General features: G+C 60.7%; 4 protein-coding genes across 10 annotated transcripts in view; 2 read left to right on the plus strand and 2 right to left on the minus strand.

Annotated features, from left to right (window-relative positions):
• The window catches only part of RANBP3 (RAN binding protein 3), a 53792-nt gene extending 50523 nt beyond the window's left edge, over positions 1–3269 (plus strand). For all 6 annotated transcript variants that reach the window (XM_034997877.1, XM_034997878.1, XM_034997879.1 and 3 more), the window contains 3 exons: positions 930–1072; positions 1583–1763; positions 1869–3269. In XM_034997877.1, coding sequence (XP_034853768.1) covers positions 930–1072; positions 1583–1763; positions 1869–1912 — 368 coding nt within the window. In that variant the 3' untranslated portion in view covers positions 1913–3269. The remainder of the gene's footprint in view (positions 1–929; positions 1073–1582; positions 1764–1868) is intronic.
• Positions 3196–10345, minus strand: CAPS (calcyphosine). Of its 2 annotated transcripts, none has more exons than XM_034997884.1 (5): positions 10269–10345; positions 4540–4649; positions 4288–4465; positions 3943–4149; positions 3196–3868 (listed from the first exon to the last, which is right to left on the minus strand). In XM_034997884.1, the coding sequence occupies exons 2-5, from the start codon at positions 4620–4622 to the stop codon at positions 3767–3769; spliced, it is 570 nt and encodes a 189-aa protein (XP_034853775.1). In that variant the 5' UTR covers positions 4623–4649; positions 10269–10345; the 3' UTR covers positions 3196–3766. The 2 variants fall into 2 exon arrangements, with proteins under 2 accessions (XP_034853775.1, XP_034853774.1); XM_034997883.1 differs by lacking the exon at positions 10269–10345 and adding an exon at positions 9175–9263.
• VMAC (vimentin type intermediate filament associated coiled-coil protein) lies at positions 6042–9395 on the minus strand. Its single transcript, XM_034997886.1, has 2 exons — positions 9175–9395; positions 6042–7985 (listed from the first exon to the last, which is right to left on the minus strand). Exons 1-2 carry the CDS (start codon positions 9363–9365, stop codon positions 7667–7669), a joined length of 510 nt encoding a protein of 169 aa, XP_034853777.1. The 5' UTR covers positions 9366–9395; the 3' UTR covers positions 6042–7666.
• Positions 10346–10412: 67 nt separating the features above from the next.
• On the plus strand, positions 10413–16034 carry NDUFA11 (NADH:ubiquinone oxidoreductase subunit A11). The gene is made up of 4 exons (XM_034997887.1): positions 10413–10593; positions 14176–14268; positions 14361–14483; positions 15848–16034. Exons 1-4 carry the CDS (start codon positions 10497–10499, stop codon positions 15958–15960), a joined length of 426 nt encoding a protein of 141 aa, XP_034853778.1. The 5' UTR covers positions 10413–10496; the 3' UTR covers positions 15961–16034.
• The last annotated feature ends 1263 nt before the right edge of the window (positions 16035–17297 follow it).

Here is a 17297-nt window from a genome sequence, read left to right on the forward strand (position 1 = left end):
CAACTCAGAGCTCTTGAACTTGTTTTCTAATAATCAAAGTGCTGGTGGTTTTATGGTGGAAAGGGAAAATAAGAAATCAAACAGCCCTATACAGCCTGTGGTCCTTGTCATAGACCTTCCCCCAGCCTGTCCCAGCTACTCCACGTGTGCTTTGGAGGTGGGCCCATTGGGCACAGAGGGCTTGGGGAGTGGACACAGGGAGATCTGGTCAGTTGGAGCCCAGGACCCCACCCCGCAGCCTCCCTGAGCTGGCCCATGCTGCTCCGTCTGGGGCCATCTGGGGGCCCAGGTTGGGATGGGGAGAAGTGGGCTGGTGGGAAGACAAGGTGTCACCATGTCCACAAGGTCAGGGCACTTGCGGGGAGGATGAGCTCTGATAAACCAGGCAGGCTGACGGCAGCCTTGGGTAGATGTGATGTGTACTTCCAGAGAAGGAAGAAGGTCTGTACCCTCTTTTTCTCCACCGTATGTTGCTCTCGGTCTTTGTCTCCCTCTTGGGAGCTCTAAGCAGCCATTGGGCCTCAACCTTTTTTCTAAGAAAACTGCAGAGTAGGAGCTGGGCTCGGCCTGTGAGTGGGGCCAATCAGGGGGCATCAACTTCTAGGCAGTGTGTCATAAAGAAAGTGCACACAGCCCCCAAATGTCACTCTCTGGCCCTGCCTCCAACCTAATCATCCCCCTTCCAAGGGAGCCACCATCCTGGCATCTCCCCGTGATGGACGTGGCCATGGGGGAGCTGGGTGGTACAGGGCTGGCCCCCAGTGTGGGGCGTGCTGTGGCTCAGCAGACTGGTGGGCAGCTTATGTGGACCTTGAGAGAATTGTGGGATTTCACCCTTGTGGTGTTTTCATTCCAGAATGTGTCCGTTCTCATAGCTGGCTGTGGGGTGGGGGTCAGGGGCCAGGGCTGAGTGGCCTTGTCCGTTGCAGTGATGCGGACCCAGGGCAGCTTGCGACTGATCCTCAACACCAAGCTCTGGGCCCAGATGCAGATCGACAAGGCCAGTGAAAAGAGCATACGCATCACAGCCATGGACACTGAGGACCAGGGCGTGAAGGTTTTCCTGATCTCAGTGAGTAGCCCTGGGGCCGGGACAGGCTACTACCGACCTCTTGGGGAAAGGAAGTGCCTGAACAGAGCCCTGGACAAGCGCTGTGCCCTCCTGAGCTCCCACAGGAGGGAGGTTCCCGGGCACACGCAGTCAGGCCACTGTGGGCCTGCACTAAGTCCTGCCCCTCTGGGGGGTGCTCTGTGGTGCAGCGGTTGGCACTCTGAGGGCGTGGGCCAGGGAGCGAAGAGGGAGGCCTCTAGGCCGGCCAGTGTCCAGACGGATCGGTGGCAGAGAGACAGGAGTGGGCCTGCATCACCGAGTGCCATCCCAGCTGCAATCTCTGCAAGCCGCTGGGAAGGACGGTCCCTGGGGCCCCAGGAGCTTCAGTCTGCTGCCCGTGAGCTTGTTGAGGAGAGAGGGTCGGGCTCTGGCCCAGACACAGCCCGGGGCTTATGGCTTCCACCACAGGAGGGCAGCAGCCACCCTGACCAAGAGATCTTCCAACCCACCACTTCCCTCTGCCTGCCCCAGGCCAGTTCCAAGGACACGGGCCAGCTGTATGCAGCCCTGCACCACCGCATCCTGGCCCTGCGCAGCCGTGTGGAGCAGGAGCAGGAAGCCAAGATGCCTGCCCCTGAACCTGGGGCAGCCCCGTCCAACGAGGACGACAGTGACGAGGACGTCCTGGCTCCATCGGGGGCCACTGGAGGCGGTGAGCCAGTGGTCCCGGCCCTGGAGGGGATGGGGAGCCTGACCCAAGGGGCTGGGGCTCCACCCAGGGTGGGGACCTGACGGTGAGGCCGCTGCTTCCCAACAGGTGCTGGCGAGGAAGGGGAGGGGCAGACGGCCGGAAGCACATAGCGCCGGGAGCCGGCTGCCCACGAGCCTGCTGCTTTGTCCGTCTGTCTGCCCGCCCGCCCGCCCCGCCCCGCCAGCAGTGTGGAGGCGCGGGGCTCGGGAACCACACTCCCCGCTGGGTTGGCCACAGTTCGGATCCGCATGTCCCGTTCAGAAGCAGACTCGGGAACTGCCTGAATGTGGTTTGGGACACGAGACCTCATCATATTGATGAGCAAAACGAAAAAGAACATTTCTTCCCTCCCCTCCTTTGAATTGAAATGGCACATTAAGACTTGTCACGGCTTCTCACTGGGACTGGGACACCTTGTTTCTTCACCCCTCTCTCCTCATGTCCCCGGCCTCTCTGCCGCCGCCCGTCCAGGCCACCGGGTCTGTCCACACAAGTATAAACACTGGGCCTGCTGGATGCTCTGTTAACTACCGTATTTCCAGTTTCCCACACTCAGATTTGGGGCTTATATTTTTAGATTTTTTTCCCCCAAGGCTTTGTGTTTGGTTTCTTAGGTTCAGACTCTCCTGTGCATTGAGTGGGTGTAGCTCTGTCCTGGGCCACATCTTCCTCCTCCCTCCCGGGCTCCTGGCCTCTGTGCTGGGGTGGGAGTCAGCCCCCCCCCCCCACTTTGTTCCCCACCCAGGGTTGCTCCAGGCCCAGTCGTGGGGTATTGAGGTGTTGGGCCCCAGACCTGGAAAGAGCTTATCTAAAAAAGGGTCACTGGACCTAGGTGGGTCTCCACCCACCCTCCTGCCTTTTCCCATCATGTCAGTCACCCATCATCTGGCACCGAGAGGCAAACCTTCCTGCTGCTGGCCATTCCTTGCCCAGCCCTGGACGACTTCACTGCCCCCAAGACCATCCAGGACCAGGGGCCCCTGTGAGAGGCAGAGGGGGACCTCAGCAGGACCTTCGAGGAGGGGGCAGGGGGCTGGTTCCGGGCAACCGGCCGTCTCCCACACTCACAGCACACACAGGAGTGGGTGCCGTGCCCACCACCACCCTGGAGCATGGCCAGGAGCCAGCCGGGCTTCACCCACCTGGGGCGGCCTGTGAAGAAGGGCCCTGTGCACAGGGCTCCGAGGGATTTCCGAGCAAAGTGCCCAGCCCCGCCCTCGGGGTGAGCGGAAGGCCTGGTCTCCACAGCTGTGCCACCCACACCTCGGGTCGGTTGTGTGCAGCGTGAGCCTGAGCCGTGGGAAGACACCAAAGGCCCTCCCAGCAGATCCAGTCACACTTCTCTGCTTTAAGCCTTAGCCAACTAGTGACAAGTAAAACCAGATAATGCCCATGTGTTTTGGAACATTTATGTAAGATTGTCATATGAAATGTATTTGGGAACTACATTAAAACTTTTAACTAAAACCCTGGCCTCCTGCATGCCCCAGGGGCCTCAGGAAGCCAGACAGACTGGCCAGGAACAGCCTCCACGTCCCAGAGCCACCTGGCCTGTCTGCGGGCCCCTGGCCCCTGCCCCACACTCCACGTCCGGGCAGGTGACCAAACTTGGCTGCCTTCCAAGACTGGCCGCCTCCCTGCTGAGCTTTGCTTCACAGAAGAGCTGTTTGCTTCCCTGCCAACACTGGCTCCTGGGGGGAGGGGGGAGGGGAGTCTGCACAGAATGGACAGGGAGGGCCTTGCTCCCGGGGGTCCTGAACCAGTGACCCATCCTTGGAAACTTTGTCCCACTTGTACCTGGTGGCCAAGCTGGGTCCTCGGAGACCTGATCCAGCCAGTCCTAGGGCCTCCACCTCAGGGGCTGCCTGGCTGGAAGCCCAGGTGAGAGAGGACCTGGTTCAGGGGGGGCCAGGGTGGGGGTCCTACGCTACGGGGGCGGGGCTGGCTGAGCAAGTGTGCACAGCTCACAGCTTCCAGGCGCTGGTCATCATGGCCACAAACTCCTCGTCTGTGTCCACGGAGGCGCTCACGCCGCTGTAGTAGTCCTGGAATTCAGCCAGCGTGACCTGGGGGCGGACAGGCTCTAAGTAGGGACCAGAGACCCGGGCAGAGGGGGTGGGGGGTGTCTGTGGGCACCCACCTGCCCGTCCTTCTCAGAGGAGTCAAAGTTGTCCAGGAAGCGGCGGAGCACCTCCTCCTCGGTCCACTCCCCACTTCGCACCTTGGGGTGGGCGCGGCCACTGTACACCCCCCGGAGGTCATCCACGGTCACCACACCATCCCCGCTGCGGTCCAACTTGGCAAACGCAGCTGCAATGACCTCCTCCCGGGCCTGGGACATGGGGGGCTGGAAAGGAGCAGGTCATGACTGGGGGGGTCTAGTGCGGAGCACCAGGGCTTCCAGGCATCCAGGGTCAGCACTGACATCAACAAGCCCGCGGAGAGCTCGTCAGCACCCCCCAGACAGCAGGGCAAAGGGCCTCACCCGCAGGGCCCTCAGGAACTCCTCCAGGTCCAGCATCCCGCTGCCATCACGGTCCCAGCGCCTGCACACGCCCTCCGCTTCGGCAGTGTCCAGCACCAGCCCCAGCTCAGCCAGGCCCCGCTGGAGTTCCCCCGAGTCCAGGGATCGGCTCCTGTCCCGGTCCAGGCGGCGGAAAAACCTGAGGGGCGTGGGGTGCAGTTAAAAAGTGGCCCCTGGGGCTGGGGCTCAAGAAGATTCAAGGGGACAGCTCACCTGGCCAGGCCCTGGATGCCCAAGGCCCCTCGGGACAGGCACTGTGCCCGGAGCTTCTCCACAGTGGCGTCCGCAGCATCCATGCCGGGTCAGACTGGCTGGGCAACTGGCTGGAGGAGAGTTCGAGGAAGGACTCCGACTCGGCTGACCAGGCTGTGGTCCGGTGCCGCAAGCCTGCCCTGGCCAGCTACCTGCTCACCTGGCCTTCAACTGTACTGGAGTCCAGACGGCCACTCCTCTGGCTCCTGCCCACTCTGCCCAGCGTTGGCAGCGCGTCCTGCCTAGCAGGCCTGTTGCTAAGGGACGGTGGCTCAGGAGACTGGGAGGGGCCCCGGCCGTAACCCACACTGTGCCAGTGCCTCACAGCCCCGGGGGGCAGGGGGGCAGGGCCGAGAGGGACAGGCCCGTGTTTTGCTGGCGCCACTGCCCACCCTCTGCCCTGCTCACCCCCAGCCTCACAGTGCCCAGGTCTGGGATAGAGCCAGACCCAGATGGGGACTGGCGGTGGTCCCCTCCCTGGCCACAAGAAGGAGGGGTGGGCGACAGCCCTAGATGGCCAGAGTGCCCCTGACGGAGAGAGGCAAGGCCATGCCGAGGAGGCTTAAGACCCAATTCCTCCCTGGGCTCCACGGGTCCCCTTGCCTGGTGTTCAGACCAGTGTGGCTGAGCCAGGACGCAGCAGTCTTACAGACTGTTTCAGCATTAAGTCCGACAAAGCAGTTCCTGGTAGTTATTTAGGGGCCAGTGTGGGATTTCTGTCGATGTGGGTCTTTCGGTGGTTGGTTTCTCAGTTCTCAAACCACACTTGGTGGTTTTGCTCCTAACAAGCTGGGGGAGCCAGGGGACTGCAGTACCAAGTGAAGAAGTGGCCCTGGCCCCCGACGCCATCCAAGAAGCACCGAGGCCATCATCACAGAAGGCCTCTGATCAAGACATCGACTAAGCGTTACACCGAACGACAGGATTGAAAATGACGCTGGATTTCCCAGGGCCTAAAACGTGGGCCCCGTTTGGGGACCCATCTGCTGCAGAGACCCAGAGGTCACCAGAGGCTTTCCAAAGCCTGGACTTAGACACTGTCAGTGTTAGGAGAAACTGCAGTGACATTCTGGCGGCTCACTGCAGTCCATAACTTTTCGAGTAGGCAGAGAACTACTCCATTGTGTTTTTCATGAGGATTACAAAAATCAGTTTTTTCCATAGAAAAGTGTGAAATATAACCATAATTATTGTAACTGTTTTGGCATCTCCTCATCTTGAAGAGAATCAGAATGTTAACAGTAACCCCTCCAGAAACTGGAAGTGGCCCAGGCCCTCCCGACCCCGAGGCCGGTTTACTTCACCCCCCTGAGCCTCACTTTCCATAGCTATAAAATGGGGCCAGCCTGGGCGGCAAAGACTAGACACAAGCGCCTGTGACTGTAACTGTGTCTCCCCGCCCAGCAGGGCCCCACCAGGCCACCTCTCCAGCCCCCACACAGGAAGAAAGGAGGAAGGACCAAGGCCAGGAAATCATCCGATTTATTCTTAAGCTCAGACAGGCCTCAACCTGCCTTCTCTTCGTACAAGCAGCCCCCCTATTCATCCAGAGAAAATGGGGCCATTGTTACTGCACTGAGGGGTCACTGTTAGATGCCAGGCGGGCAGGCTGCACCATCCTGAGGGCTGGGCACAGACCCCGACCTTTCCAGGCCAAAATGGGCCCTGCCCCTCAGTGGTTCCTGGTGTGACAGTTCCCTGAGTAAGGAGGTGGGAAAAGGGCTAGCGTGGGACCAGGCTGGGCACTTCGGCTGGGCAGAGAAAGGCACAGGGTTCCCTGGTTTGATTTAAAAAATAATAGCACCCTGAATGTCTCTGGCCAAGAAGGGCAGCATAGAAATAAGGAGTTTAAAAATAAATTCTCTAGGGAATATAAAAAGGAGCGGGCTGCTTGCTACAAAAGCTGAACTGGCTGGGGCCTCATCAGATGTGCTAGGGGCTCCCAGCTCCCTTCAGGGCCCACAAACCCCATCCTGTTCCTACCGAGGCCCCAGGGTGCACCTGGCGCTGGCGATGAAGAAAAGCCCTGCCTCAGGTAGCTTACACTCTGATGACAGGACGTCCCGTGAAGAAAACAGAATGGGTAAGAGCAGGGGATGGGGTTACTTCCAATAAGGTAGGCAGGGAAGCCCCCCCCCCCCCCGAGGAGGTGACATCTGAGCAAAGATCTGAGTGACAAGGAACGGGGCATGTGACATCCGGGGGAAGAGCAGTCTAAGCAGAGGGAACAGCCAGTGGAAAGGCTGAGGGATGCCTGAGTTTTCCCTGGGGCAGCACAGCCTGGCCGCCAGCATGTCAGCATGTCTCACACGCACGCTCTCCCTTCTGGGTTAAACGTTGAGGGAAGGACAGAGTTAGGGGAAAGAATCTAGGATTCAAAATCCATCTTCATACAGCCACTGCAAAACAGCACAAGGCTTGAGGTTCCCAATTCTGGTCTGGGATGAAGAATAAGAAAAAGCTTTAGCCTAGGATGAAGGATGCTTCAGAAGGAACGAAGATCAGGGCAGGGGAAAAAGGGGGAGAAAAACTTGATACATCTGCCCCCACGAGCAAGAGAGATCTCAAACTCAGATGCTTCAGGGGCCAGACATCCAGCCCTAAGAGAGATGAGGGAGCCAACTGGACCTCACACTTTGGCTAAAGAGGGTATCCTGAGCTCAGATCCAAGCAGGCATGGCCAAGACTGAAGCCAGAAATCCGGATTTTTGTAAAATGTTGCCAATCTTTCAACAAGTTGACTGATGTAAAGTTTTGTTTAAAAAACAAAAAACAAAACAAGGGGCGCCTGGCTGGCTCAGTTGGTAGAACATGCGACTCTTGATCTCAGGATTTTAAGTTCAAGCCCTACATTGGGTGTAGAGATTACTTAAAAATAAAATCTTAAAAAAAAAAAAAAACCTGTCCAGGCTAACCATATGCCTTTGGCCCTTGGGCGGCCTGTTTGAAACCTATGACTTTTTAGCAGGTTTGATGCTTGGAAAGGATTATGGTTCTGCCACGGGGTCCCTTCTGGGACACTGGTGACCCCCGAGGACACCCACAGCAGTGGAACTCTGTCTCCATTGTGAAATCTGTGCTCCAGGGCTCACACAGTGGTCCCAAACACTGCAGGCTGGAGGTGGTCCCTGTCTTCCTCTTCCCCAGTACTGTTGGCAAGGCGTGGACTGGGCCCACCAGGGAGTGGGTGGCTGGGGTCTCTGGTTGGCAGGGGCCCCAGGCGTTCAGCCTCCGCCAGGGCAGCCAGCAGCCCGGCCAGGGGTGGCCGGCGACGGCAGATGTCCTGCAGCAGCTCCGCCCGGGGCTGCAGCTGCCCAATGAGCTCATCCCTCTGACGCACAGCAGCCTGCAGGCTGTGGACAGTGGCCTCGGAGGTCAGCAGCTGCTCCTGGAGAGCGGCAAGCTCACTGGCAGAAGGCAAGACAGGGCAGTTATGGTACTGCGGGGACCAGCGATTCTCCTCCTCCCTGCCCCTGACTTCCCGGGGCTCCCCGTCACCATCAGGATAAATGCCAAGCTCCTCACCACTGCTTCAAGACCCCCTTGTTATGGACTGAATGTGTCCCCTCAAAATCTTATGTTGAACCCCTAGCCCCCATCCCCAGTGTGATGTATTTGGAGATGGCGCCTTTGGGATGAGCTCATGAGGGTGGGGCCCTCATAGAATTAGTGCCCTTGTGAGAAGAGACACCAGAGAGTTTGCTCTCTGGCCATGTGAGCACACAGCAAGAAGATGACAATCTGCAAGCCAGGAAGAGAATCTGTCACCAGGAACTGAATCTGTCGGTTGGACTTTCCAGCCTCCAGAACTGTGAGGAGAAAATTTCAGTTGTTTAAGGCCCCCAGCCTGTGGTATTCTGTAATGGCAGCCAAAGAAGACGAAAACTCTCTAATCGCTCCCCTGCAATTCCCTTGTCCCCTACATCTTTTCCTATTTGTTGTTCAGCTTAGATGGCTCCCCTTCCAGGAAGCCTTCCATCTAGGCCCACTCAACCCTATGTGCCCTTCCATCACGACCCCAACTACCCCACGTTGTAACTGCCTAGTGATGTGCCTGCCTAAGGACTGTGCTAGTAGATCTCACTTACGTGCTCTAGCGCCCAGCACAGTGCCTGACACACAGTAGGTACTCAGTAAAGATGAATGAATGAATCCAACCAGCTCCTTTCCCACCTGGGCCCCTGACCTCCCTCCTCCCTGGGCGCTTGTCTCATCCCTTTCAATCCTCAGCGCCTCTTCAAAACTAGAGGGGTTCTTCAAAAACGGCTGGTATGATCCCATCCTCCCCTGCTCCAGAACCTGCCATTGGTCTCAATGCCTAGGAGGTCGGTGACCCCTGCACCACTCGGAAAGAGCCGATTTTGCATTGTGGAAAAATGGGTTCTGTCTTAAGTTAGAAATCCGCACTTGTGTGACACCTCTTAACTTAGCATGCTGGTGACTAATTCGAGGTTTTGGGTGTTGTTTTTTTTCAATCCCACCAGTAGTCCAGCCTACACGTGACTGCACGCGGTTCCCGCGCCTCTCCTCCCCTTCCCATCTCCGCTCCGCCTCCGCCCACCTCCCAGAAGTCCGCCCGGCCGGCCCGGGCCTCACCAGTCCTTGGCGCGGCCCAGCTCGTCCAGGGCAGCGCGCAGCTGCTGGTCGTGGCGAGCCAGGCGCTCGGCCTGGGCGCGCACGGTGCGCTCCGCCGCGTCCAGCCGCGCCTCCAACTCCGCGGCGCGCCGGTGCACAGCCGCCAGGTGTGCGTTCGCCTCGCGGATCTGCAGCGGCTGCGGCGCCGACATGGCCCCCGCGCGGTCCCCGGCGGCCCGGAACCGGCCCCGGCCCCGCCCATTGGCCCCGCCCCCGATGGGCCCCGCCCCCAGAGGCCCCCCTCAGGACCTCGGCGCGATTGGCCGCGGCAGGATGGGTCGCGCCCTCCTCAAACCCAAACACCCTCACTGGTCCCGGCACCTCGAGACTCCGCCCCTGAGCCCGGCTTAACTCTAAGATTGGCCAAGGTTCTGGCAAACCACGCCCCCAGGTGGGCCTGAGTCCTCGATGGCGCTCCCTGTTCAGGCTCCCGCAACGGGACTGGTCACTCCTTCGAGACAGGCCCCGCCCCACTGAGAAACCAACACCAGCAGCATTGGTCCGGGTCCTGCGGCCCAGCAAGCCTGGCCACGCCCCAGGCTTCGCCTCTCTCAGATCCACCCGGAAGGCCACGGACACGCCCCTTAAGCAAACGCACAGCTCCGGTTCGGCCAAGTCCTTTTCGGGGCGTGTCTTCGGCTCTGGCCACGCCCCCAAGTCTAGCGCGGACCTCCTCCGTCCCAGGGCTTGGACAAGCCAGCCACAAGGTGAGCACGAGTGGCGTCCCGTAAAATCCTAGCCCTGGGATCGGTACCTTTGCCCGCCCTCGAACCTGGCCACGCCCCAAAATAGTCGCACGCGGTTCAGACCCCCAGACTCGCGCAGATGCTGGTGCTGGGAGCGGTCACATTTGCGCTGTGCCCCGCCCCAGGGCTACATCTTGCTCCTATCAAGTGGAGCCCCGCCCCGCGCCCGAATCTGCGCTTGGAGATAGGCCTAGTACCGGTCATAGTCCCGCCCCTGGATTAGGCCCCACCTCCGGGCGTCAACCCTTCCTAACCTAGGACCTTCTGAGTTGGAACTAGTGAGATCTGCCTTCACTGGTTCTGGCTCACCTCAGTTTCTCGTTCTTGAAGGCGGCTGGGGGTGCACGCGCGCTTCCTTTACGCCAGTCCCGACTCTGCGCGTGCGCGCGACCGTGTCTGTGTCCGCGATGTTCAATAAAGTTGCACGCTTGTTGTCGGCCCCCCCGCACGAGAGGTTGCGCGCGCCGCCCAGGAAGTCTCGCGAGAACGAGCGGCGGCTGCCCTTGGACACCGGTGCGGGGCCAGGGGTGTGCAATCATGGCGCGGACGCTTCTTCAGCAATACCTGGACATACCCGATGGCACCGAGTGCCACCGCAAGACCTATGCCAGCACCACAGTCAGTGGTGCCGCTGGTGAGCACCTCGGCCGGGTCCCGAGGGCAGAGGGCGCAGGGAGGTCACAGAGTCGCTGGGGGCTGTCCCAGGGCGTCCTGGGGCGCTGGGGATCTCGCAGGTGCCGTAAGGTTGTCGCCGGGATGTCTGGGGCGGCCCTGGGTCGCTGGGGAGCTCTTGTACGGGATAGACTTTGTGGGGGTGTCGGACTAATTCAGAGGGCGCAGGAAGGCGACAGGGTCACTGGGAGCTGTCCGAGGGGGTCGCAGGAGCGCTGGGTGACACGGGGTGACACGTCGTCGTGGGGATGTCTGAGGCGGCCTTGAGGACCTCTTGTGTGAAGGGGGTCCGACAGGGTTGGAGGGCACCGGGAAATGGTACACGTGACAGGGGGGCCACTGGGGTCGTCAGAAGCGGTTGCTGGGGGCTGGGATTTGGGGGTTCCTGTTGAAGCTAACCCCAGGCTCTGGGGACGTCTTTGAGTGGCAGAGGGCCTTTACTGGGTGTCGAAGGAGCTGGGGATTCATGAGACTTAACAACAGGGTAAGTTGAGGTTATTTGGGGGGACCATGGCTGTGTCTCGGGGGTACAGAAGTTTGAGAACGTTCCAGTGTGAGGTGAAGTCTTTTTAGGGTTCAGGAGAGCGGGATGGTTAGGGGTGTCTGAAGCTTTTATTGGGACCACCAGAGGGGCCGTAGGGGTGCGGAGGAGGTCACAAGTGAGGTGGGTCAGGGGCTACTATAAGGGTAGCCTTGGGAGGGCATAAGGTGACTATGGCCCTAGCACTCTTCTGCATGGGACACCTCAGCATCTCGCCCCTTCCAGTCTCTCTTGAGAAGTATGAATGATGGTTTGGGCCACCTCCATATCTCCAGCTCCTGAAACGAGGCCTGGCAGAAGTTGAGTCTCCACTGGGAGGCATTTGGATCAAGGTAAACCTAATCATCACTCCATTCTCTGAGATCAACGATTATCGTGCCCATTTCTCAGAGGTGGAAACTGAAGGTCACAGAGGTGTGTTAACTATCCCAGGGTCTTTTCAAGCCAGTATGCAAATCCACGTCTCCTGATCTGCTCCTGAGGGTGGCTGGGGCAGGGACTGTGCGTGCAGGATCCTTGTGGAGGGGCCTCAGGAGAGAGGGTGGATGGGGAGTCCCTGCGGATGAATGATGTGGAGTCTGCTTGAGTGGCGAGTTGTTGGGACAGTAGAGGTGCGTGGCAGGGTCTCTAGGGGGCCTTTGGAGAGGGTTGCGCAGTGCGGGGTTGGATCACTGTAGGGGGAACTTATTCGGGCACATTCTTATAGGGAAATGCTGACATTGGGGAATGCCTGGCAGGACTTTGTGGAGGCTCATGGTTGTGTCTAAAGGGGAATTAAAGTAGGAGGAGGGGGTCGCCTGAGGGGCACGTGGGGCCTTCAGGGAGATAAGGGGAAGTGGATGGTTTAAGGGATTTTGAATCTGAGAAAGACATTAATGTTGGTGTTTCTGAGTGGGAGTGCACATGTGATCACAAATGCACAGTTCACGGGGATGGACTGACATCTCAGGAGGCTGTTGGGGGAGACTGAGCACATCTCAGGAGTGGGGTGCTGCTGAGAGTGAGGAGCCTCCAGGGTGGGGGCGGGGGCTTGCTGAAAGGTCTTTGAGAGAGTGTGGGTGGGAACTTTGACAGAGGTGCCGTGTCAGGCAGTCACTGAGAGACTCGGATTTGTGGTGGTCTCCAGCTCCTGTGAGCCTTCGAGGGTATCGCTGTGTGTGTGCGTGTGTGTGTGTGTGTGTGTGTGTGTTGCTTCCTTCGCCCGCCTACATTCTCTCTCACTGGCCAGATCCACTCAACGTGCAGGACTTGGCTCCTGGATCCTCCCTTACCTTCCCTGCCTCCCCTCAGGCCTCACTGAGAGAACACTCTTGTTTCCTGTCTGGCTTTCCTGAGATGGTGAGCCCCCGGAGGGCAGGGAGCCTGGACCCCCTAGCATCAGCACCCTGTGGGCACACAGTAACCCTGAATGAATGAATGAATGAATGGATGGATGGATGAAGGCACCTAGTAACTCTTGTGGATGGGTGGCTGGATGAGTGAATTAGGGCATACAGCAACTGAATGAATGTGTGAGTGAATGAAGTAGCTGGATGGATGGAAGAATGAATGGAAGAATGAATGAATGAATGAATGAATGAATGAATGAATGAATGTGGGCACACAGTGCCTGTGAAAAGGAATGACAACCTGCAGTCACTGTGAAGGAAGGAATGAATGAATGAAGGGTCGAGTGTGCACTGTATCTGGAGGTCACTGCTGGAGGCTGAGAGAGAGCCAGGAGCAGGTGGGAGTTGGGAAGGGGGCCTTTTGCAGGGTGATGGGGGGCCATAGAAAGGTCCGAGTCAGTAGAGATCCTCATGTGCTGGGGGTCGCAGGATGTGGGGAGGGTGGGCTGTGGCAGGTCACCATATTGGATGATTGCTAGGAGACAGTTCATCCACTCCCAGTTCTAGGATTTCTGAGGGGATTAGGATGGCAGGGGCACGGTCTGTGTGCAGCGTGGAATGTGAGCTGGCAGACAGATTGGGACGGGCTGGCCCTGGGAGGTCCCTGTGGTGACTGGGCCATGCGGGGGTTCTGTAGGGAGAGGAGGGGTGTGTTGTCTGCCCTGAGCAGGGTCAGCTGGAGGATCCGGGGAGCTCCGTGTTGGGCGGTTCCTGGTGATTCGGAGCCAGCCAGGTGGGCCCTGGCCTGCCCCCCCACTGAGGAGGGTCTGCCTTGGCCTCACCCCAGACCCACACAGCAGCCTGGGCCAGTGTTTGCTCAAGATGCCCCACGATAGAGCCTCGGGCCTCACCACCCACCTGGCGCTCGGGTCCAGGCCCAGCCCCTGCCGGGCCCCTCATGCGCAAGAACCAGTGTCGGGCAGGGAGGCCAGGGCGAGCAGAGATGGAAAAGCTGACCAGAGTGGCGAGGCCGGGTGGGCGGGAGCGGCTGCTGAGCCAGCCAGGTGTGAGGGATGGGCCCAGGCCCAAGCTGCGAGCAGGGAGGGGGCCCAAGGGTGACGAGCAGCAGGCCTTGGCAGCCCCGGGAGCCAAGTCTCCGCCAAGGAGCCCTGGGCCCCATGGGAGAATGCAGCCTTGGCTGGGAGTGGGGAGCAGGGCCTGGGTGCCAAGCCCTGTGGGGCTCAGCTGTGCTGTCTGTGCTGGCACGTGAGGCCAGAGAGCAGCCCAGCCACTTGGGCCCTGGGCCTGTTCTCGTGTCCACTGCAAGCTGGACCGGTGCACTGTGGAGAGCGAAGGCGCCCCGGGCAGGCCTTGGGCAGGCCTTGCGGAGGGAGGCCTGGGGCCCGGAGGTAGGGGTGAGAGCCCAGGGTTTGGACCAGTAGACTGGGTTGGAATCCCACTGTGGCTGCTCAGCAGCTGTGGGGCCCTGGGTAAACCTCAGAACAGTCCCTTCCTGGGTGAAGGGGTGGTGCTAGGAACCTCCTTCTGGGTGCCATGGGGACAGAGGGAGAGAGGGTTTCTCTGATAGTGGAGGGGCCTGCCCCCCACCAGGGCCCCTCCTGGTCTCAGCGCCCAGGTCCTGGTCCCACACACCTCACCCTCTCTGGTCCCACAGGCCTGATCTTCTCTGCCTACAGTGTCACGCTCCAGCCCCCGGACTCCTTCCTAGAGGGAGTGGCGAGGACAGGGCGATACACATTTACTGCAGGTGAGCGAGCCTTGGCTTCTCCTTAGGGGCCCTCCTGGCACCGGCCCCTGGGCCCTGACTCAGCGCTCACCCCCGCACCCGCACCCCAACAGCTGCCATCGGCGCCATATTTGGCCTCACGTCCTGCCTCAGCGCTCAGGTCCGAGAGAAGCCCGATGACCCCCTGAACTACTTCATCGGAGGCTGTGCCGGAGGCCTGACCCTGGGAGCACGCAGTGAGTGAGCCCCCCATTCTGACCTCTGCTGACCACAACCCCCCATTCTATCCCAGACCAGGGGCCAGGAAGGGGCCAGGTGTGTGGGATGCTCGCCCCAGCAGAGGAGGGGGCAGTCCCCGTGAAACCTTCCAGTGCTTTTGAACCTCTGTCACCAGCCAGTTCAGTAATACTAAGAGCTGCTTTGCTTAAGCACCTACTGCATGTCTATCTCACCAAGCCCGTATACCCCCCTGTGGCTTGCTGTGGCATTCAGCCTGGCCCACAAGGCTCTGCACAACCTGCCACATCCCCCTACCCTACCCTCCTCCCTCTCGCCCCCTTGGTCACTCTGTATAAGCCACACAAGCCGCCTTGCTATTCCTCCAAGCCAGGCCCAGTCGTGCCCCAGGGCCTTTGCATGTGCTGTGCCCACTTCCTGGAGTGCTGTTCACCCAGATGTCAGCACAGCTCCCTCTTTCACTGTCCAAACCCGCCTGTGGATGATCTGGGACCCCCGCTGCCCTCATTCCTTATCACTCTCCTTTTCTGCATCTTGTCAGAGAACACAAGGCCACTGTCTGTCTCTGCCCCTGCCCCTGCCCCATGAGCATGGAGAAGGTGCATGGTCCTTGCATTGCCGTCCCTCTCCCAGCACCCAGAGCCCTGATTGGCCAAACACACAGCCCTGCAGGGGAGCTACACTCACCATCCCCACCTGGAGATGCACGGACTAGCTCAGAGAGGGGGCTTGGGTGGTGCGAGGTCACCTGGGAACCAGCAGAGCATGCCTCCCTAGTGGGAGGCAGGGCGGGGGCCCCACACCAGCCTGGCACAGTGCAGCCGCCTGGAACCGGGAGCAGACACTGCTCTTTCCACCTCCCATAGCCTCGGAGCTGGCAACTGCCCTGGCCCACCAGTCTGCCAGTGCTTGTTGGAGGGTTCCAGTCAGGCAGAGGGAGGGCACGGTGGAGGGAGGCCCATGCATCCTGGGGTTTGACACACACCCCCAGCCCGCCAAGGGGGTGAGCCCTGCACACGGCAGGCCCGCCTCCCTGCCCAGCGACAGCCCTCGGACAAGCAGGGCCGTTCTGCGCTCCCGTGTTCACGGTCCGCAGAGCAAACACAGGGCCTGGCGCCTGCGGCCAGCGCACCAGCCGAGGCTCCACCGAGCGCGGGGTCCCCCTCCCTGGACCTGGACTGACAGCCTCGGTTCCCGGGTTTCCACACACATCTTCAGCCAGAGGGGCCCCTGACTTAATCCTCGGGGCCCACAGCCCCGAGCCCCTAAGCCTGGCGGGAAGGCCGTGTTCTTGGGTTCCCCGGGGAGGCGGGGGTCGGGGGGAGCCGCCCGGCGCCTGACGCTGCCCTCCCAACTCCGGCAGCTCACAGCTACGGGATCGGAGCCGCCGCCTGCGCGTACATGGGCATGACAGCCGCGCTGCTCAAGATGGGCCAGCAGGAGGGCTGGAAGGTGTTTGTGGCGCCCAAGGTGTAGCCCGCCCCCCCCCCCCCCCGTCCGCGGGCAGGCTCAGATGCGACTGAAAATAAATTCTGTGTGTATTCTTTGTGTGCGTCTCCCTCCCCTCCTCTCCTGTTCTCTGGGAGGAAGCCCCGTCCCTGGTGGGCTGGGTGACTGATGTGCCAGCAGCAGCCCAGCAGGGGAGTGGGCCTGCGGCGCCAGCTTGGCCCTGAAGACCGGAGCCGGGCACCGCCCCCCACAGCCCTTCCTGCAGCGCCCCCTGCAGGTCACAGGCCATCCCGTCTCTGGGCGCCCCCCGCCCCAAAGCCAACAGCATGTGGAAAACACACCCAGGGCCCACGCACGGCCTGACTCCAAATTCTTGGGCATTGGAGCCGAGCACCCCCGACGGGCTGGCCCAGGAGCTTTGTCCCCAGGCGACAGGTGGCTGACAGGCCACCAGGAGTCTGCAGAGCAGGGGCCTGTGGCGGGGACCAGAGAAGAATCCTGATCCTCGCCGGCCGCCGCCTGTCGGACCCAGTGATTTAGGCAGCCTCATAATGCCGGCAGGGCCCTGGCCCCCGGCGTGCCGCGGAACAGGCTCTGGCTCGGTGCTCTGGCAGCCGGAAAGGAAGGCTTGCTGCCGCATGTCGAGGTGGGCCATAAATTAGGGCTCTCCGGGCTTTACCCTGGGGAGCGGGGTCGGGCATTGGAAGCGGCCTGGAGGCAGCAGGAGCCGGGCCCTGAGGCCCCTTCTCGCCCCATCCCTCTCCCTTTCTCCCCTGCAGCCCACCCAGGTGCCGACATGGTTGGAAGCCAGACGGAGCCTTGCTCTCTGTCCACCCCGGGCCGTCACTTGGCCGGGTGTCAGGCAGCTCGGATCCAGCATGTGCGGAGCCCGGGCCCTGCAGGCTGCGGCCCGGCTGGCCTCACCAGCTCACTACCCCATAGCCACTCCAGGTCTCCCGCCACAGTGGGCACCGGCTCCAGCTCAGGGTCGCGGCCAGGCCGGAGAAAGGCTGGGAGGAGCTGCCGAGCCCTGAGAGCGCTCGGGTCCCAGACCTGCACCAGCGTCCCAGCTCTTGGTTCTTTACTGGTTTTATTCTCAGTGGCAAGTGGGGACAACGGGGTCCCTCCCTCAGCAATGTTCCAGGAAGAAGGAAGCCCCCCTTCTGTGCTTTCTGAGGGGGAACAGGTCCTTAGGCTCCTGCACCAGGCTGGTGTGTCCCTGCTGCAGCCGGCAGGGGGCAGAGCCCACCGATGCTTGGCCCCCTGACCCCCAGCCCTGTGGGGTGAAGGAGTCGGGTTGTATCCCTGCCCCTCTCCAGGCCACTGTCCTCTCCCTTCCCCTCCTCACTCATCCTGCCCGCCAC

Source organism: Mirounga leonina, unplaced genomic scaffold (assembly GCF_011800145.1).
Source record: "Mirounga leonina isolate KUSES-001 unplaced genomic scaffold, KU_Mleo_1.0 Mir_94, whole genome shotgun sequence".
NCBI lineage: Eukaryota > Metazoa > Chordata > Mammalia > Carnivora > Phocidae > Mirounga > Mirounga leonina.